This window comes from Eutrema salsugineum, unplaced genomic scaffold (assembly GCF_000478725.1).
Source record: "Eutrema salsugineum unplaced genomic scaffold, Eutsalg1_0 scaffold_1, whole genome shotgun sequence".
NCBI lineage: Eukaryota > Viridiplantae > Streptophyta > Magnoliopsida > Brassicales > Brassicaceae > Eutrema > Eutrema salsugineum.
The window spans coordinates 3858365-3878974 of record NW_006256909.1 but is presented as its reverse complement, the minus strand read 5'-3'; the positions used below and the strand labels follow the sequence as shown (position 1 = coordinate 3878974).

The 20610-nt window shown below is 37.4% G+C and overlaps 6 protein-coding genes across 6 annotated transcripts; 3 read left to right on the top strand and 3 right to left on the bottom strand.

Moving 5' to 3' along the window:
- The first annotated feature begins 117 nt into the window (after positions 1-117).
- On the top strand, positions 118-5597 carry LOC18030996 (pentatricopeptide repeat-containing protein At4g30825, chloroplastic). Its single transcript, XM_006412603.2, has 7 exons — positions 118-316; positions 759-863; positions 1235-1308; positions 1384-1487; positions 1739-1804; positions 1903-2130; positions 2616-5597. The coding sequence occupies exons 2-7, from the start codon at positions 796-798 to the stop codon at positions 5373-5375; spliced, it is 3300 nt and encodes a 1099-aa protein (XP_006412666.2). The 5' UTR covers positions 118-316; positions 759-795; the 3' UTR covers positions 5376-5597.
- Positions 5598-5802: 205 nt separating this feature from the next.
- On the bottom strand, positions 5803-7785 carry LOC18030867 (probable myosin-binding protein 6). Its single transcript, XM_006412601.2, has 3 exons — positions 7371-7785; positions 6132-7199; positions 5803-6046 (listed from the first exon to the last, which is right to left on the bottom strand). Exons 2-3 carry the CDS (start codon positions 7194-7196, stop codon positions 6023-6025), a joined length of 1089 nt encoding a protein of 362 aa, XP_006412664.1. The 5' UTR covers positions 7197-7199; positions 7371-7785; the 3' UTR covers positions 5803-6022.
- A 297-nt stretch (positions 7786-8082) lies between these two features.
- LOC18030865 (nuclear pore complex protein NUP43) lies at positions 8083-10602 on the bottom strand. The gene is made up of 6 exons (XM_006412600.2): positions 10497-10602; positions 9589-10368; positions 9271-9340; positions 8670-8895; positions 8496-8569; positions 8083-8405 (listed from the first exon to the last, which is right to left on the bottom strand). The coding sequence occupies exons 2-6, from the start codon at positions 10245-10247 to the stop codon at positions 8352-8354; spliced, it is 1083 nt and encodes a 360-aa protein (XP_006412663.1). The 5' UTR covers positions 10248-10368; positions 10497-10602; the 3' UTR covers positions 8083-8351.
- Positions 10402-11098, top strand: LOC18030866. The gene is made up of 2 exons (XM_006412597.2): positions 10402-10694; positions 10790-11098. The coding sequence occupies exons 1-2, from the start codon at positions 10462-10464 to the stop codon at positions 10920-10922; spliced, it is 366 nt and encodes a 121-aa protein (XP_006412660.1). The 5' UTR covers positions 10402-10461; the 3' UTR covers positions 10923-11098.
- A 17-nt stretch (positions 11099-11115) lies between these two features.
- Positions 11116-13132, bottom strand: LOC18030864 (heptahelical transmembrane protein 2). The gene is made up of 4 exons (XM_024149451.1): positions 12777-13132; positions 12598-12696; positions 12408-12486; positions 11116-11881 (listed from the first exon to the last, which is right to left on the bottom strand). Exons 1-4 carry the CDS (start codon positions 13007-13009, stop codon positions 11210-11212), a joined length of 1083 nt encoding a protein of 360 aa, XP_024005219.1. The 5' UTR covers positions 13010-13132; the 3' UTR covers positions 11116-11209.
- Positions 13133-17518: 4386 nt separating this feature from the next.
- LOC18030863 (histone-lysine N-methyltransferase ASHR3) lies at positions 17519-20541 on the top strand. Its single transcript, XM_006412596.2, has 11 exons — positions 17519-17867; positions 18253-18399; positions 18541-18705; positions 18804-18830; positions 19029-19143; positions 19256-19349; positions 19444-19537; positions 19618-19696; positions 19775-19946; positions 20041-20121; positions 20205-20541. Exons 1-11 carry the CDS (start codon positions 17523-17525, stop codon positions 20368-20370), a joined length of 1485 nt encoding a protein of 494 aa, XP_006412659.1. The 5' UTR covers positions 17519-17522; the 3' UTR covers positions 20371-20541.
- The last annotated feature ends 69 nt before the right edge of the window (positions 20542-20610 follow it).

The following is a 20610-nucleotide window of genomic DNA, read 5'->3' as shown; positions in this document are numbered from 1 at the left end:
GACTTGTATAAGGGGTCTAAAAGAAATAACATTAAACCGGTGGGCTTCACTTTACCCATGACCCATGAGCCCAAATCTAAAACAATTTAGAGGTTTCTGAATTAAAAATATTCATTCGGAGCTTCTTCTCCTTCGTGTATCTTTCTTTATTCCCTTTGGGAAAGTTCGAACTGAAGAAACCACCAGTCTCTCTGGAACTGAATTATACGGTCGGAGTTGCACATATACATTCCTGTGATCAAACGGTCATCTCTGATTGGTCGGTTTGTCATCTCTGTAATATTTTATAAATTGGTCGGAAGCATTGATTTCTAAGGTAAAGCTTTCAATTTTATTTGTTACTTTGGATTTTTTTAGGTATTTCCAAAATACCTCTTTTAACGAGGAGATCTACGACGTTTTGATTGAAGTTTTGGACTTTTGGATCAAATTTGAGATTTTTTTTGTTTGACATTCGAATCCTTCACATGTCGCTTTCTTCTTTATTAATTTTTCTTCTCTCTAGTCTGTAGTTCTCGCGCAACTAGTGGAATGTATAGCGTTAATCGATAGGATTTCGAAATCTTCAGCTTTAGGTTCTATTTTACGGATCAATCTGGAAAAATTTTGCTTGTTCGGAAACTATCTCTCTGTGCATCGATTTCGATATGCTACACATCAATCTGGAAAATTTATAGTGCTTTGATGCTTAATTCTGAACTACTCGATGATTTTTTTTTTCCTTCTCCATTTTCTGAACTGATGTTTGAACTTCTTAGCTAGAGGACAAGACAAGAAGCCGAAGAAGCAGCAATCATGGTGATGGTATCTAATTCCAACCATCAAAACAAGGAAATACATGTCAGAAGGAGAATTTCTGAGATGTATTCTTCGTCCCAATCATTTTTCTCTTGTCGCATATCTTGCTTGCCTGTGCATATATGGTGATATACAAGCCCCTACATGAATCTATCTTGCATTGATCAGTACGGAATGCTATCATTTGTAGTGTAAAATCTTCCTGCATTGTCTTATTAGAATCATACATAAAAAGGTTTTGGTGATAACACGCACTTTATCAAGCAAATCACATAGACATGTATATGGATTGTTTTCCAGAATTTGGATACGTAGAAGATGGGATAAAGAATGGATGGCAGATAGGCTATCATAGTGCTAGCATCTAATAATCTGTTTGTTTCTATAGAAGTAGCATTTTGAGTATCAAATGTTTTATTTTCTTTTGGAAATGCAGATACAATAAACGGGAAGAGGATTTTCCATCACTTAAGGACTACAATGACTACTTGGAAGAAGTGGAGTGCATGGGTGAGTTTCACTTCTTGTCCTCACATTCTGTTTTTATTTGTAACAGGACTAATGTATATATCTTCCTTTCCTCAGTTTTCGATTTGGTCGATGGAATAAATGTTGGGGCGATTGAGGAGAAAATAAAGAGATACTCTCAAGAAAATGCTGAACAGATAATGGTTAATCGAGCTCGCAAGGTACTTTCCTTCTTACTTTTCTAATCTTGTTTGGATGATCTGTTGAAGTTAAGAAATGAGGATTGAGGAATATAAGCAGAGCTATGAGGCTGTGTGTTAAGGTTTCTGGGGGTATAATTCAGTGTCATCTACATTTCCGATTTAAGAGGCTTTTAAAACTTATCAGAACTCAAGAAAAGCTGTATCTGTTCTACAATCTCAGCCTAACTCTGTAATTTGCTTTTTGGTGTATTCTCAAATTGGTCCAACAGGCTGAAGAATTAACTGCAGCCTTGGCAGCCTGCAAGGCTCAGCCCGCACAAACCGTTGCGGATACGGTACATAGAATTTTGTTTTGTTTTTTTTTCACATATCAGCTAGAAGCTGGAGATTCTGACAAAGATGAAACCTTTATTGATTGTTCATGTAAATGTAGTCGTCAAACCATGGGATTACGGCTGGAACTGCATACGGTCAAGCTCCACGACCAACGGGAATGGGCCCACAACCTCAACCTATAGGAAAAGGAGCAGAGCATCAACGTAACACTGTGGAAGACGAAGCGATTATGAGGCTCAAAGCAGAGAGAGCTCCACGGGCTGGAGGATTTTCTTTAGATATAAGCAAGAAGAGGGCTTTGGAAGAAGCATTTGCAAGCATTTGGGTTTAATTCCTCTAGAGATTTTAGATTTTATCTCTTAAGAGATGTTTAGCTTTGAATATGGAAGTAATTTTGTTTTCTTGTGATGTTTTTGTATAGTTGAGAAGAATCAATTTACAGACATCATCAAGAAAACAAAAGTTTGGCATGAATGGTTATTATCAGGAATCTGCCCACATTATATTTCCTAGATAACACATGATTGCAATTTTTATTCTCCAACACTGAATTTTTTTTATCCGTGTATTTATTTTCTCAAAATATAAGTTGGTCCGACCGTAATTGAACCATGGTTCAATATGAAGCCGATTTGGTTATCCGATTTATCTTGCTGCAGCGCCTACGCTCTTTTTCTATCCTCTCATCATCATCTCTCTCTCATGAAATAGAATCGTTCCCCTTAAATCGTCAAGATTGAATCTTCAACATCAGAGTTACTGGAACCTTTTGTAATCTCTTTCACGTGGCGTATGCCGATGTTTTGGTAGCGAGCTTTCATGGTTTCGTTAAGATTGTCCACTCCATTGGACCCATTCGACTCGAAAAGGTTTCATTTTTCCGCTAACCCATTTCAGTTTACTGATCAATTTCCAATTTTTTCAGTCACCAGTAGTATTTCCGCCACCAGAACTTTCACAATCGGTTCTCCGATTAGTGTTAATAAAACTCGAGTCGCTCGTCTCGATACTGAAGCAAACGAGGCCGAGAATGCCATTGATCGTTCTAGCGAAGATGATTCTGTAAGTGAAGCTAGTGTGGGGAGAAGCTGGAGTTCTAAATTAAAAGGTGGAAATAATGTCACGAGCAGTAATAAGAGAGGGATAAAGAAAGATGTAACTCGAAAGTCGAGTTTCAGAAGAGAAAGCAATGAGCTTGAGCTTGAGGGTCTGTTTGTGAACAATGGAGAAATGGATGTCAACTATTCCGCTATGAAGCCAGATTTGAGTTTAGAGCATTACAATGGTATATTGAAAAGGCTTGAGTGTTGCAGTGACACTAATGCCGTCAAGTTCTTTGATTGGATGAGATGTAAAGGCAAACTGGAAGGTAACATTGTGGCTTACAGTTTGATTCTTAGAGTTTTGGCAAGGAGAGAAGAATGGGATCGAGCCGAGGATTTGATCAAAGAGTTGTGTGGGTTTCAAGGCTTTCAGCAGAGTTTTCAGGTCTTCAACACAGTCATTTACGCGTGTTCTAAAAAGGGAAATGTGAAACTAGGCTCAAAATGGTTTCAGTTGATGTTGGAGCTTGGTGTTCGACCAAATGTGGCTACAATAGGTATGCTCATGGGTCTTTATCAGAAGAATCGGAACGTTGATGAAGCGGAATTCGCATTTACTCATATGAGAAGGTTCGGGATTGTGTGTGAGTCTGCTTACTCCGCGATGATAACGCTTTACACGCGTCTGAGACTATATGGTAAAGCAGAGGAAGTTATACACTTGATGAAAGAAGATAGAGTGAGGCTGAATCTTGAGAATTGGTTAGTGGTGCTTAATGCTTATAGTCAGCAAGGCAAGATGGAACAAGCTGAATCTGTGTTGATCTCTATGGAAGCAGCGGGTTTTTCTCCGAATATTATTGCATACAACACTATAATCACTGGTTATGGTAAGGTTTCTAAAATGGAGGCTGCGCAGAGCTTATTCAACCGTCTCTGTGACATTGGGCTGGAACCAGATGAAACAAGTTACAGGTCGATGATCGAAGGTTGGGGACGTGCTGATAATTACAAGGAAGCAAAATGTTACTATCAAGAGTTGAAGAGGTTGGGATATAAACCCAATTCTTCCAATCTTTTTACTTTAATCAATTTGCAGGCTAAGTATGGAGACAACGACGGTGCTATTAAGACTATCGAAGATATGGTAAATGTTGGATGCCAATATTCTTCGATCCTTGGCATCATTCTGCAGGCTTATGAGAAGGTTGGGAAGATTGATGAAGTGCCTTATGTTCTCAAAGGTTCTTTTCACAACCATATCCGTTTAAACCAGACTTCGTTCTCGATTCTAGTGATGGCCTATATTAAACATGGTATGGTTGATGATTGCTTGGCGTTGTTGCGAGAGAAAAAGTGGAGAGACTCAGAATTTGAGTCGCACTTGTATCATCTGTTAATTTGCTCGTGCAAAGAATCTGGTCGGCTTAATGATGCTGTGAAAATATACAACCAGAGGATGGAATCTGATGAAGAGATAAATCTGCACATTACATCCACAATGATTGGCATTTACACTGTGATGGGCGAGTTTGGTGAAGCGGAGAAGCTTTATTCAAAGTTGAAATCTTCTGGAGTTGTGTTGGACAGGATTGGATTCAGCATCGTGGTGCGTATGTACATGAAAGCCGGATCCTTGGAAGAAGCATGTTCTGTTCTAGAGATCATGGATAAGCAGAAAGACATTGTTCCGGATGTGTTCTTGTTTCGTGATATGCTTCGGATATATCAGAAGTGTGGTCTTCAAGATAAACTCCAGCAGTTGTACTACAGGATTCGAAAGAGCGGGATCCATTGGGATCAGGAGTTGTATAATTGTGTTATAAACTGCTGTGCACGTGCTCTTCCCCTCGATGAACTCTCAAGAACTTTTGAGGAAATGATTCGGTGTGGATTTACTCCTAATACAGTCACATTCAATATCCTCCTGGATGTTTATGGCAAAGCCAAGCTCTTCAAAAAGGTCAACGAGCTTTTCTTGTTGGCGAAAAGACATGGAGTTGTGGATGTGATATCTTACAACACCATTATAGCCGCTTATGGACAAAACAAGGACTTTACAAACATGTCATCAGCTATTAGGAATATGCAGTTCGACGGGTTTTCTGTGTCTCTTGAAGCTTATAACTCTATGTTGGATGCATATGGGAAAGACAAACAGATGGAGAAATTCAGAAGCATCTTGAATAGAATGAAGAAGTCTACTTGTGAGACGGATCATTATACTTATAATATCATGATCAATATTTATGGAGAGCAAGGATGGATCGACGAAGTCACGGATGTGCTGAGAGAGTTGAAAGAATCTGGACTTGGTCCTGACTTGTGTAGCTACAACACGCTGATAAAGGCGTATGGTATAGGCGGAATGGTTGAAGAAGCTGTTGGTTTGGTGAAAGAGATGAGGGTAAAAGGGATAACACCTGATAAAGTAACTTACACCAATTTGGTCACAGCTTTGCGCAGGAACGATGAATTTCTTGAGGCTATTAAATGGTCGTTGTGGATGAAGCAAATGGGTATATAAATGGCTGATTTTTTTGTTTTTCATTTTTTTTGGTTGATGTCTTTGTCTATAGTTACTGCTTCTTTTCAAGCATGCGTGTACAATCTGATCAGTGAGCAAAGGTCTACGAATAAGTCTCAATCTTTCAGAGAGTAGATTTGCTGAAAGTTGATTCTTGATACTTCACAAGTGTAAGGATAAAAATATCTACAATACATTAAAATTGTCTTTTGTATTTAAGGTGTAATGTGTTCTTAGGTTTCTATTAGATAGGAATAAAAAATGACTGTAGACTGTAGTTCCTCTCTAAATTGATACCCTAGCTTTACAGAACGCAATAATTGGTTACTTGCATTTCTAATTAACCTCTATTTCTAGTCTTGATAACTTGTGGACGAAGAAAACAATGCATATTGTCTATCACTCAATAAGTCTTAACTTGTTCTTGTCAATACCTTGCATTTCTCTTCAATAGATAATTATACACAAAAAATTTACAAGATAAACGTTTTTGGTAATTCCTATACAAAGACAATCTACACAGAAAATTCGTGAGGCTTTTTATACATAGAGTTGCAGATTTCGACTTCAAGCAAACAAAAACATAACACAATGACAAACACTCAAAACTAAAACAAAAATCTTCTTGTACCTTTCTTTTCTTTGTCTCATAGCCAGAAGTAAAGCATTGCCTGTTTCAATGACATGTCAAATATTTGTAAGTAGTACTTACAATACTGAGTAATTTTTACCAATGAAAAATAAGTATGCATATACCTCTTGAACAGAAACAATGGCTGGATCAATCCAAGGTTGTATTAAGTTCTCCATTGTATTCAACATCTTTACTTCAGATGATTGCACAGAACTTATCCCCTCCTTCATTTCCTTCAGTATACTAATCTCTTCTTGCTTAAGCACTCCACTATTTTCAGGGTCTGTGTTAGTTTTTCCCCGCTCAAGCCGTTCTACCCTCTGTCTCAACCGCTGAAACTCAGCTTGATACTCTGCACGGTTTCTCTTGCCGCTTCTGTCTTTTGTCTGCTTAGGAGATTTCTTTTCCATCTTCGTCAGCTTTGCAACCTTTATCGCCAAAGTGTCATCAATTTTACACAAACGCTTTGCTTTCTCGTTTCTTTTTGTATCTTCTTGAAACTTTGATGAGCTTGCAACATCTTCTTCTCCCTTGTTTAATCCAGATTCAGACAATGAAGTATTGTATTGCATCGAATCTCTAAAATCTGTAAGCTCTTTGACTTGCTCATCCAGTTTCTTGATCTGCTCCCAGTACACATCTAAGGAACTCTTCTGTGAATCCAAGCTCTCCTCAATAACCTCCTTTTCCACCGGAATCGAAAGATCAGTAACCGGAGAGGGTGTTTGAGATCTATCTCTCAGTGACAGATGATCCATCTTCATCTTCAACACATTCTCATCTTGATCGTCATTTTCTTGAAGCTTAACATCTAAGCTATTCAAGTCACTATACCCCAAGCTCAAAAGCTGGCTTCTATAAGCTTCCACTTGGTACTCAAGAGCAGTGATTTCAATCTCTTTCTGGTAAATAAAATCCTCCAAAAGCGCAAACGACATCTCAGCGTGAGACATTTCCTCTTCGACCATTCTCTTGTATTGTCCAGCTTCCATTGCCAGCTCAGCTTTCTCTCCTTGCAGCCTAAGAATCATTGACATTGCCTCGCTCGCTGACGTGGCAGATGCTTCTCTCTCTGCATTCAACTCCTCTTGGAGCCTCTCAACTACTTCTTTGCGCTCATAAAGAGCGATTCTTAGATCAGTTGTCTCGGCTCCTGGTATTTTGAAGCTGCGGCTTCGTTCTACCATATTCTGCAACACACACATAGATAACAGATTTATAGATACACAATGTTCTGTAAATATTTTCATGATTCCATAAAAAAAGTTCAAGACAAGGATAAATTACAAAAAAAAGTTTGTTTTGGTTCTCCAAAATAAGCAGCAGAATCTTAATGAGGAAAGAAATAATCTTAAATGTACCACGAAAGTTGTAGAAGAAGAAGACTTTGATTGATGAACTTGCAGATCCTATGAGAGTGATGACTAAATTAATCTTTTGAACAGAGGAAACACTTCAAAGGGAATAGAATGAAATACACAGAATTATGAATAAAATCGAAGAAAGAAATTATCTAAAAAGGGAATGTAATCACTCACTAAGCCACGCCAGACAAAAATGGTTCCGTATCAATATCAAAAGTTGACAGGTTACAAAAATATCTCAGATCACAAACAGGACAAAGTTCTTCAACTTTTCTCAGCATTAAAAAAAATAATAATGATTTCGCAATTCGAATTCTACAGAAAAACAAACAAAAACAAACTGAAAGAAAGGGTCTGTATCAAAAACAGTGACTAATCCTGTAAAATAATGATGAAATGCTGGAATATCTCAAAGAATAGAGCTGGAATGTATTTGGTGAAATAATCTTGAATGATTAAAAGCTTAATGTGACCTTTAAATTTGCGTGGGGCATGTCATCTCATCTTTGATTGTGGTTTGAAAACTTCTTGTGTTAAAATTCTAAATCACTTAAAAGAAATGAAAAAGAAAACAAAAAGAGAGATTTCAACATTCTACGGCTCATTACAGGGCCAAGTATTAGCTCCGGTGGGTCCTACGGTGGCCGACTTCTTTTTTGCCACGTGTCAGATTTGTGTCTGTAAACATATACACACTGATACAGCGATATAGAGAAGGATTATCGAAAATCTTTGAATTGCGCTAACTCAAGTGTTAAGATACATATTGTATACTTAAGAGAACTTCTTGTTATAATGAAACTATAACACATTCAATTTTGTTTATTCCAACATTTTTCGTCTTTAAAACTTGTCTCTCACCATCTATGACCACCAGGTCCACCACCTTCCTCATTACTTTGTTGTGTGGCTCAGAGAAGCAAACCAAAAACATATTTTACCGTGCACGGTTCCATATCAGGGATCTGATTTTATTTGCTAAGGCCTTGAGAAGACTGCTATTGATTCCCATTCTAAGCTACATATCACATCCTGCAGAATCCAATGTACCGGATTGAGAAAACACAGTTGATTGGTCCAAGTAAACGAGGAGGCTTAAACAGAGTTAGATGATGTTTTCACCTGTGGATTTTGTCTGTCGATGTCAAAACTGTTAATGGCACAAGGTTCAGCCAGAAGCTCGATCGGTTCTTCCCCTGAGCAAAATAATCAGGACAAAAAAATACAAAAAAAAAACATCAGTTAGGTAAAGCATACAATAAACACGAAAAAAATGTGGTAGAAAGGCTTAAATACCTTGCTCGATGATACCAAGGATGCCATCTTCAGAGCAGGTCATAACAGGGAGAATCCTTGAGGATGAGATGTTGGATTTTGTGTATGAATCATATTGAACTTCCCATACCTCACTTTCAGACAGAGGATTGTTTACACTCTCACTTGATCCAACACCAGAAAGAACGATGGGTTGCTTTGGCCACCGAAGATCCCAAGCAAAAATAGTACCTGAAGAACCTCCTGCCTATATACACCGCATCAAGATAAAGTTATTAAATCTTGCGTATAGCTTGTGTGAATACTAACAGCTACACCGAATTTCTGTTTGTGTGTGTATGTGAAACTGTGAATATATACAAGAAAATTGTGATGGACTACGTAGTACGTATCAAGAGGGTACTCGTATGTAATGTGACAAAGTGGTTTAACATTCCAACACGAAAACCAAATGATTCATTTTTAAGTAAAGAGGACAAGAGAAAGGAAAATTATCAAAGGCTAATCCCCGAAATTTGGAAAAGATTGAGGATCTAAATAATGAAGACGCTGTTCAAACTTCAAAAGATATGAGCTTACATCAGATTTCTAACACAAACCTCATACAGAAACAAATACTTACAATGCAAGTGTGCTTTCTGGATGGATGAATGTCAATGGAGTGTACAACTGCAGAAGTTTTGCCTTGAAACCTACAATATTATTATCAAATGAGACACAGTATGTCTAAATCAAAGGATTCACCTTTCCCATTCTCATCTTTACCAGCTACAAAGCTCACAAAATCAACTGATAAAGAGTGTGTTATAACCCAAATGAACAAACTTTTCAAGTTCCATATCATTGAAGAGCAAACAAGCCAAAGAATTCATAACCAGATTAACCTACAAACTAACAGAAGCAGTTGTTATGAAACCATTTAAGAGAATTAAGAACTCACCAGTTTCCTTTGAGCTGCGAGACAGCTTCACCAGGCTTCCTCTGATCCCACAATTGCAGACCAAAACCGTATCCTCCAGTGACAAACTCAGTCGGAGACGCCCATTTCACGGCTCTATAAGCCACCAGACCGTTCCCGTCAAAGACCCTTCTGTATCTTAGCCCTTCACCATTCGAAACCGTCACTACATTCACTCTCCCATCATCACCGACCGTCACACATTCTCCAGCCTCCCTCCAATCCACACCCTCCACGCGTCCCACGTGAAACCTCTCTCCCTCCGCCGCGTAAACCTCCTCAATCGCAGCTCCTTCCACCAGATCAGCCATCAAAACGTGGAGCGAACCGGAAGACGTGGCTGCCGAAACCATTGGTTTGAAGGAGCCGCCTCCGCCGCTGCTTCCGGCGACTTCCAGGGACGAAACGCGAGAAGGTGAAGTCCATGCAGATAACGAATCTACTGATGGGTTATTACTCGGATTCCCCCTAGGGTTCGGGTCAAGCGATTGGATCTCGATTGACGAAGATTCACAGTCCGGGTCATGGAAAGCTGCTGCGAAGAAACGATTCAAAGCGGAAGCTTGTGGGAGCCATCTAACTCCGTCTACGTACTTCGATTGCGGTATCCTATGAACCTGGAACGAATCCTGCATCTCCATGGCTCAAGAGGTTTCTAGGGTTTTAGGAGCAATCTCCACTCTCTAGTGCCCAAAACTATGGTGGGAAAATTAGAAGCTTCAGAAATGGAAGCCCATTTACTTAAGTACCCTCAAACCTGCACTGTTATCACAAAAACAACATCGCCCTTATCACCACCATGTACCGAGCCTGAGAATCTCTTCAATCTAATCTTTGAATTTCTGGGAAAGTGAAATGCTGACCTTACAAGTACAAAACAATAGCTTTACCTCTCCTAACGGCATACTCCGAAGTTTTGGTAATGTCTTCAGGAAAAGTGGCGCCGGATTAGTCACTGTAGTCTCCAAAAAGAGAGACTTTCCGGAGAAATCAAACGGAAAACGACCGGTCCTGCAGATCAAAGTCCCGAACACAATCCTTGCTCGATCAGCGATCGCTGTTCTGGGTTTGGGATTCATCGATGCTGGGTAAGTTTTCTTAACCCTCAGAAGCTCAAAAGCAAAAGCCAAAATTGCAGAGTAGATAATGCATGCTTATCACAGTGTTGTTAATATCTCTTCAGGTATAGTGGTGATTGGTCAAGAATAGGTTCGATCTCCAAAGAAACAGAGGAACTGTTGAAGATTGCTGCATTTCTTGTTGTTCCTCTCAGTATCTTTCTTGCCCTTTCATTTTCCGATAATTCAACTGATTAGAGAAGTTCCTTGACTCCTTCAAGATATACAGAGCAAGTATAATAATAAGGCTCTGTTTAATACTTCAGAGTCAACTAGATTAGATCTTCATATCATGAATTTGATTATGGAATCTAGAAGCTTGAACAAGTCCCAAAGCTCAATACTTGTAAGAGAAAGTTACTTGTTCTTTTGAATATTTTGGGTACTAGTACATTGCGAATCCGCTTCTTCTAGGGGGGGCAGTGCACATACATTGATACATTGAATGAAATATCACTAAAACGTTTTACAATGTGCATTCGGGTTCAAAAGGCACAAGAAGGTGAAGCCCGTCGAAAATCCATGATAAGAAGAGAGGCAACACTATGAGCAAGAGCTCCTAAGACTACAAACACATGGAATATCTGATGGCTATGTCCAGCGATATCGAAAGCACCGGGCTTCCATCTCTCAGGTATGCGGCTAACATAAAACCCTGCTCCTGTTGCGTACAACACAGCCATCGCTAGCTCGTAAACGAGAGCGACAAGCACGTTTGGGTGATCCTTGTGAAGGTAAAGCACATGTGAGGCTGGTAAAACACCAGAGAATCCCATTGTTAGGAATATAGCTGCTCTGAAAGACCTGAAACGTGGAGCTGAGAGAGATGGAGAGAGGAGAGTGATGATGGCTAGGAGACCGAGGATTGAGATGGAGGAGAGGTAGAAGAGACGCCAGTACGTGTGGCAGGAGAATGCGTAGTAGATAGGTGCGAAGAAGGAGCAGACGATCATGAGGGAGATTCCGGCGTAGTCTAGGCGCCAGAAGAAGAGGTTGAATTTTCTGGAGTGGCAAGCGAAGAGGTGTGACATGGAACTGCAGATCAAGCAGCCCATTGCTCCAGATAAGAAGACGAGCCATGGCCATTTTGGAATTGTTTCGTAGTTAACTTCTCCTTGAGGATTCAAGAACGAGCTAGCGTGTGTCACGTTCGAATCCTGCCAAGTGACACGCATAAGTTTTGTTTGACAAAAGACCATCCATTTAACTAAAACCGTTGAAGAATCATGTGATTTGGGAAAGTTAGGTGAGCAGAAAGAAAGACTATACACACAAAACAGAAGTGAGAGAAAATCCAAGAAAGATCAGTAACATCAAATAGTGGGGACAGGTTACAATAACTTTACATGATTTGTGCCCAAATAAACAAACCCATCGACAACGAATCATAAGTCCATTGTTCCTTAATTTCCGTATAAAATCATGTGATTTCAAAAGTAGGTGGGCATAAAAGCAAGTCTATAATACTAAAGCAGCTAGCTAATGACCAAAGGTAAAAACAACAAACAAAAGATAGAAAGTCCAAAGAAGATCAGAAACATCACATGGTGGGTGAATGTTAACACTTACTGCAGGTTGCAATCAGAACATCATACATTGTTTATTCTAATTGGCTTGCATGTCTACTAAAATTAGAATAAACAAATGTGACAGAATATAAAGGAAGGCAAATAAGAATCTTACGTGATGCAGAGTTTGATCGCTGGAGAAGTAAACATCTTTTGCCATTGCCATTGACGGCCACGGCCAGCGAATTGTTGCTCTGTCATTAGGACCCACACAGCCCAGAAAGGTTGAATTTTTTATTAGAAAGGGCCAAAACAAAAAAACTTGAGAAATGACTAAATTGACCTCAGAAGTCAGAATATCTTACCCGGAGAAGAAGCTGACGAAGCTAGCGAGGCCAAGCTCCGTCGTTTCCATGGAGCTCACCACCATCATCCAACCGAATATCATAAACCCACACAAGTGCCTGCCGATTTCAAACCCGAATAAATCTCAATTTCCAAAAACATAAGAGAAATTTGAAATTTGATAAATATATAAACATACGTCCAAATGTTGAGAGTCTCATTGTGCCAAGAGAAGGCGCTGAGGAAAGTTTCCTTGAGAGACCACTCGCATCGATAATGATTGTGAATGAACTCGTTGTCCTTGAGATACCTCGGCAACTCCTCGAACTTCATCAACCTCTTCTCGCTTCTCTTCTTCTCGCCGGAATCCAAACCTTTCCCATTTCTCGCCGTTATCTTCGCACTTTCCCTCGTCGCTCTCCGTTTCTGCATGATTACTCTCCCCAATCGAGAATCTATCCCCGGCGAAATTGAGCTCCGGGGAGGAATCAACCACCGATGATTTCTCTCTCTCCGGCTGAATTTAGTTTTCAATATATCCGGATTTTTTTTTTTTTTTTTCAGATGTTCGTGGATGCTTCGTAGTCCTACTTATACGGAGAAGGAAACCCCTTTTGAATTTTAAAACGAGCAAGCTTCGTGACTTTCGTCTCCCTCGTCTTGAAGATTTACCTACGTGGCGGATTTGACCAGTCTTTTTTGAGACGTGTCGTTTTACCAGTGGGTAAACTAGTTTTGCTTAGTGTGAGGAAAGATGCAGCTGATTATTTTTACCCGCCGTGTCAGTTTCAAACAAATAATAAAGTTACAGTTGGAAGGTGAGAAATGCAGAAATTGTGGTGTCTTTAAACAATTAGTTATTTTCAAAGTTACACAAGTGGAGTGACGTAATTATTTTAAATCGATAAAACCTTTGTTTTTACACCAAGGTTTTCTTGCCTAACCTCATGTACATTTCTCGAAACCAACATGTGATTAACTCTTAATTATTTTTTTGTCGTATTTGATTTTAATCATATACTCCAAATTTAGTTTGTCGTTTCCATGGTTGATAGACTAAGTATACTTTCGTATTCACTAAAGTGTTAATTTTTAACTTTAACCAGGGCTCTTAACTGGTTTTATGGCATAAGAAATTCTTTAAGGAGGATTGATTCACAAGACCAGGTAAAAAATAATGCGGAATGAAATAAACGATTTAAAACTAATATTTTTTTTTTGTATTTTTGTTAAGTAGAAATGCAGATTGTATTTCTGTGTTTTATTTTTAATTCCACAAATTCTTTTTTTATTGGCGAAATATTTGCAGAATCGCGTTTAAAAAATATAATTTCGTAATTCTGCAAGTACTAATCAAAACCATATGTATTATTTATGTATGTCTGTATTACCTGAATTCATTATTGAATTAAACTGATTAATAAATTAAACGCTTTCAACCATTTGAATATAAAATTCTAAACTAGACGAATGGTTCGCTTACCAAAAAAATGCCGTTGGCCCAGAATTTAATGTTGGCATGTTACTAGTACATCGTTACATAGTAATCATCAAATGTTTACATTTTTTCTATAAAAAAAATGGCATGTAATAGGGTTTCTACGGTGACAACGGATTTCGAAACAAACGAAACAAGTTGGATAACGGACATAACGAGTACTATAACAAACGGAACTCAGGTTGCATGGTGATCACAGTAATTATGGTGTGATTTGATAATTTCGACTAATTGGAAGACCAAAATCATTTCATTTCCAAATAGAATTATTGTATTAGTATCAAAACAAGTCATACAAAATTTCAGATAATTTTAAAATTAAACAAAAGAGTCCACACTAGCTCGTACCCACCATAGTTTATGTGTAACAATGAAATATTATGTTTCATCGTTTTTGAAATATTTTTATTAGAAATTATATGGAATAACCTACTTAAAATGGCAGCCTTGGATTAATTCATTAATGACAGCCTTGCGTTTTGAAGTGCCATCATATTTTGTTAGTCCTCCCTTTAACGAAAATAATAATATATTTTGTTCTTCCTCCAATGACAGCTTAGGTTTAATTTATATATAACGACCTTGATTTAAAGATATTATAAAACATTTTCATAAATGTCGACATCTTTGGGATGCTACGTGAACAACACAAGCCCCATTAGATACCTTCAGACACATAAAAAATGAAACAAAATTGATACGGTATATATCGATAAATTTTTTTAATAAGATTACTTTTCGAAAGTTGATGTATGAGTCTAGACTTTAGTGAAATCGGGTTTCTCTCAAGCGAGGACGATGGCTAGATTTTAGTGAGAATACCGTAGTATGTTTGTATAATTGTATCGGGAGTTGGTTTGCTTAGATATAATGAAATAACCATGAAAATTGAGACAAATGTTTGACGCTGCAAAATATGTCTAAAGTATGTCACATGTGATTTTAAATGGTTTGTCTATTCATGATTGATTATTTTATCCGAAGCAATTAGTGATAAATGATAATGTGACTGTGACATATTTTTTGTTCTTTCTTTTGACAGTTCAAATGAATTCATAATAAAATATGGATTCGAATCCATTTTAATGTTTCTAGGGATTCAACAACTGGATTACTATTTTCTTTAATGTAATCGATTTAGAAGAGAAAAAAGTCATGGCATGGGCTAATGCAGCTGGCCAATAGATTGATTAATGAAAAATACAGGGAATTACTCCAAAATATACTATGCATACACGTATTTAAAAATATTTAAGAAAAATCTAAATGATTTATTATGTACATATTATATATAACCAAGTTGTCGTGAAGTGAACACATCTTCTAGTTTGCTTCGTTGGTCCGTTTTTCATCTAAATCGATTCTTAGACGCCATGAGTTTCTTGCGAGGAGGATTAAGAATAAACAATACATGGAATGGGTAGTTATTTACATTTTTAAAGATTACTTACCATCTTTCTAGATGTATATAAAAATCTAGCAAACTAAAAAAGGTATATATTAATATAGACAACGTGGTAAATTTCAAAACATTTTCTGTTTAAATTGGGATTTTAATAGATTTTGTCGACAAATAGTAGATAAAGTTTGACAAAGCAATATACATTTGTGTTAGAGGCCGGGTTGGACAATTTTATTTAGGTCAGAAAACTCTATACAGCACTGGACAAGTACAACCCCACAAATCAACTAATTATATATGGTTAACCGGTTTTTTTTTTTTTTTCCTTTTTTTCATGCTTTGATTTTGCTTGCCATTTTGGTTTATATGTTTCTTATTTTTGTTTTTTCTTTGTTCAAATTGTGGGGTTTCTTCAAAGTCTTGTTAATGGTAAGGGTGTTGAGTGCCTAATCCAGTTTCGATTCAAGTTTTTCTTTTTGGTTTTGCCGTTTTGTTGGAGTATAGACAATAGTTACACTAACTTAAATTATTACGAAAACTCGATTAATCAGCGTGTAACTTTTATTGTTTTCCAATATGTTATTGCTGAAAATAACTCAAGAAAATATGAATTTCTATGATAGTTTCACCATCCAATTTTTATCGTACATATATAAGTACCAGAATGGAAAAAAACCTATATATATGAAATTGAAAAAGAAAACATACTAATATGATTTAGCTGTATTTTTTATATAGCGAACTTATACTTTTGTATTTTAAGATTATTATATGTTAGTTTTACGTTCACTATTGCAATAATCCAATGAATGTACAATGATTTTTAACGTAAAGATGTAATATGTGGGTGGAAAGTAATTACATTAATTATAAAAAGACCTAATTTATCTAGCGTGATTTAATTTGAGAAAACCAAACTAAAATATGATCCAAATTGTAACTAACAAACCGAACTCCGGAATCCGAATCAGATATACTTCTAAATCATGGTTTGATTAATTTTTAAGCAGTTTGTTCAGTTCGGTTTTAACAACATTGATAATTGCGTGCAGCATCGTTACAGGTAGATATGATGTTTGGTTTTTAGGTGTAAGAAAAAAATTTAGCAGGTAGAAGAAAAGTTTGGGGCTTTTACGAAAAAACATTAGAAATACAAGACGTTTGCTACCAAATTTGGAGAAACATATTAACAATAGGTGAAGAAGAGAAAAAATTGTTAAATGTTATAATAATAGATATAATTTATTATAAAGATAGATATAAATAAAAGCGAAAAGTTTATATCCGAAAAAATAGAAATACTGGTAAAAGAGAGAGAATGATGTTTATAATTAAAAATGAGATGTTGTTGTCGAAAAAAAAAAAATTAAAAATGAGATGTTGTTGTGTTTATAATAGAATGATTCACTTCGTATATATAAACGTAAAAAATATGAATTAATATGCATAAATAATGAAGGTGGATTCCAAAAATTTTACTCATATTTTTCATTTTACCGCCACAAACTCTGACTTGAAACATTGTCTGCTTTACTTTTATAACACAGATTAGACTAAATAAATATGCCCATTTTTAGTTAACTCAAATGTATATAAGTGTAAAAGGTCATATTTATTTCAATCTAATCAGAGAAATATCTTTAACAACTTTTTCTATTCTTCTCCAACTGCTAATATGGTATCAGAACCCAAGATTTTAATTTTTTGAATATAGGTCATATCCATAGATATCCAATCCCACAAATTTCACGTTTTAGAATGTGTGTTAGAATATCCCACATCGATTATTTAAAAGATTTGTGGACAATATATAAATGTACGACAATCATCTACTCTTTAACAAATTTCTGGATGTGAGTTAGCCCATTGCTAATGAAACAAAGACAAATCCTTATTTTCGGGTCTTTTGACCCAATAAACCCATATTAAAAGAAAGTTGTACAAATCTTCTCCCGCCTTAATTTCCCTCCATATTTTTTCATTTCGCTTCTTTCTTACCAACTTAAGTAACCATCTTCCTCTTCCTCTCGACTTCACGTGTTAAGATGTTAGATCTAGACAACATGTCGATGTCGGCATCTGTAGCTCTCACGTGTTCCCCTGCATTTATTCCGGAGGCTTCAGGGCCGGAACTAGCCAAATCGATCAATCCCCCGGAAAACATAGCCGGAGACTGCGATCGGAAACATATGCCGATGCTTCCTCCGCAGAAAGAGGTCAGAGACATCGAAATTGCTAATGGAGTCACTGCTAGTACCGGGAAACATGACCGAGTCAAGAAAGGGTTGATTCTAGAAGATCATGTGAGGGATTGGATCAAGAGAAGAGTGGATTCCGGTGTTTCGGAGTCGAGATGTTTCCTCCCTTTTCTTGTTGGTGCTAAGAAAATGGTATTTTGGTGCTTTCTGTCTATGTAATTATCAATTGTTTTGTTTTTCCCGCGTTTTTTTTTGTTGGTGGTGAGATTGTGAGCTCTGCAATGACTTTTCGGAATACTTCTTGTTTGGAGTTATCAATTTTGGGGGAAGGAATAGAAGAGTATTGAAATTGATGTGAATTTTATCATTTGTTGACTGTGTATTCTAAGAAAACACACCCTTTCTTGCTCCAGTTAGGATTTTATATAAATCATCGTCTCATAATCAGAAAGTTACCGTTTGAGTATTAGTTTACTATTTTAGAGTTATCTTGGTCATCGAATCTTGAAGTCAATTAGCGACGTGTGGAATTTTATTCAGACAATTGAGACAATGACAATATGGGATTTGGTGTCAGGTTGACTGTCTTGTTTGCCATAAGCTGGTGTACCCGGGAGAAGAATTGTTGTGTTCTGTTCGTGGCTGCCAAGGCGCTTATCACGCGCTCTGTGCTAAAGAAAGTCTCGGTTTTTCAAATTCCGGCAAATTTAGGTGCACTCAACATGTAAGATATTCTTGCAATGTTTAGTATAAGCAAGGTTTCTTCATTTTTATTAGCTTGTTTTCTATTTAAATAGGGAACTGAATTGTATTAGTTCGATTACGCACTATCATTGTCGTTCATCTGATAGAATGTTGTATGCAGGAGTGCTTTGTCTGCAAAAAAAGAACTCAATGGCGGTGTGTAAAGTGCCCAGTGGCGGCTCACGATAAGCATGCTCCATGGCCAAAAGAAATACTTCACCTGAAAGACCAACCAGGAAAAGCAGTCTGTTGGAGGCATCCAACTGATTGGCGGCTAGACAGGAAGGTCGATTTTCCAGTTTCTCTTATCTGAATTTTTCTTAAAATCTGTATTCTCATACACACTCACTTACAGGACTGATACTATATCTGTTCGTTGAGCAGCATGCAGTGGCACAAAGTGAGATGGAGGTCAGTGTTTCCTTGCATCGTGCTACCGATGCGACTATTAACTCTTGGGAGTGTGAAATTAGATAGTCTAGGGAAGGAAACTAATTCTTATACAGACTTTTGGCTTGAAAAGTCAAAAGAAAGAAAGAGATTGGAAAGCTGGATACTGTTTTTTCTTACATGAGCGAGGCAAGTAATTTCCTTTACTTTCAAATTCAGGAGGTCTTTTGCCAATTGCCTTTGCCATATGTTGAGGAGGAGTTCAAGATTGACTTGACATGGAAAGATTCTGTTGCGAAAGATGTTCTGCCTCCTTATGTGCACATCAGGCGCAGTATCCTTCATAGTTTCTATACAAAACTTTCTTATCAATTCGTTATTAGTGACATAAGCACATGGTTGTCATTTCTCACTACATAGGCGTGTCTTTCCTTGACCGAGTTCAGATATTTACCTTGTGAAGAAGAAGCGTGATAATGCTAATGATGGTGTTGGCTGCACAAACTGTGGCCCTACTTGCTGCAGGAGCTGTGTTTGCAGGTATTCTGATTGATTAACCAACCGACCTCTTATCTTAAAAAAAAAATGATACATCGCTTGAATGGTTTCTGATTTTAAAAAACATTTCTCTCAGAGTTCAATGCATAAGCTGTTCAAAGGGATGCCGATGCCCTGAAACTTGTGGAAACAGACCGTTCCGCAAAGAGAAGAAGATCAAAATTGTTAAGGTAATATTAGTACTTGTTTACCTGATTCCTGCTTTATAACACTCTTTTTGACTTGACATATCATGCTATTGTTTTTACAGACCAAACTTTGCGGTTGGGGAGTAGAGGCAGCAGAATCCATCAACAAAGAGGACTTCATTGTTGAATACATCGGTGAAGGTAAGCTAAACTGAGCTTTTTGGTTGTGGTGGAAAAGACACAGAGTTTTTTTAGTGATTCTTCTCACTCTGTCCATAGTGATTAGTGATGCTCAATGTGAGCAAAGGCTTTGGGATATGAAGCACAACGGCATGAAAGACTTTTACATGTGTGAGATTCAAAAAGACTTCACGATTGATGCCACCTTTAAAGGGAATGCTTCTCGCTTTCTGAATCACAGTTGCAACCCAAACTGTGTATTGGAGAAGTGGTAAACCACAGATTATATGATATGTATATGTCGATGATGCTCGATAGAGAATGATTCAAGTCTAATCCATGTGAATGTGTGGTGGTTTCAACAGGCAAGTTGAAGGTGAGACCCGTGTTGGTGTCTTTGCAGCTCGTCAAATAGAAGCAGGAGAGCCACTTACATATGATTACAGGTCAACTTCTGGACCATTGGTGATGAGCTTATTAAGCAATCTGAGATTCTGATAAATTAGGCTGTGTTTTTTTGTTTATGCAGATTTGTGCAGTTTGGTCCAGAAGTAAAGTGCAATTGTGGTTCTGAAAACTGTCAAGGTTATCTTGGGACAAAGAGGAAAGAACCAAACTGTTTGGTTGTATCTTGGGGAGCGAAACGCAGAAGAGTGTCTCAGCGACCTTTAGCCCATAAATTGCAGCAAGATTAGCTTCAACAAGCCCTGGGAATATCTGTTAACAAACAGGCTTTTATAGTCTGTCTGTTGTACTTCTATAGTAATCTCTGTGGAGTTATGGCTTTTGTATTTCTGTAACTTCAATCTTCTTACGCACACAAACTACATTATAATGAGCAAAAACCTGATTCTTTATGCTTGATATATAGATTTGTCTTTCATGCTGGAAAGTGTATAATAAAACCACTATTGCTTGCAGCTGAAGCTTTCACA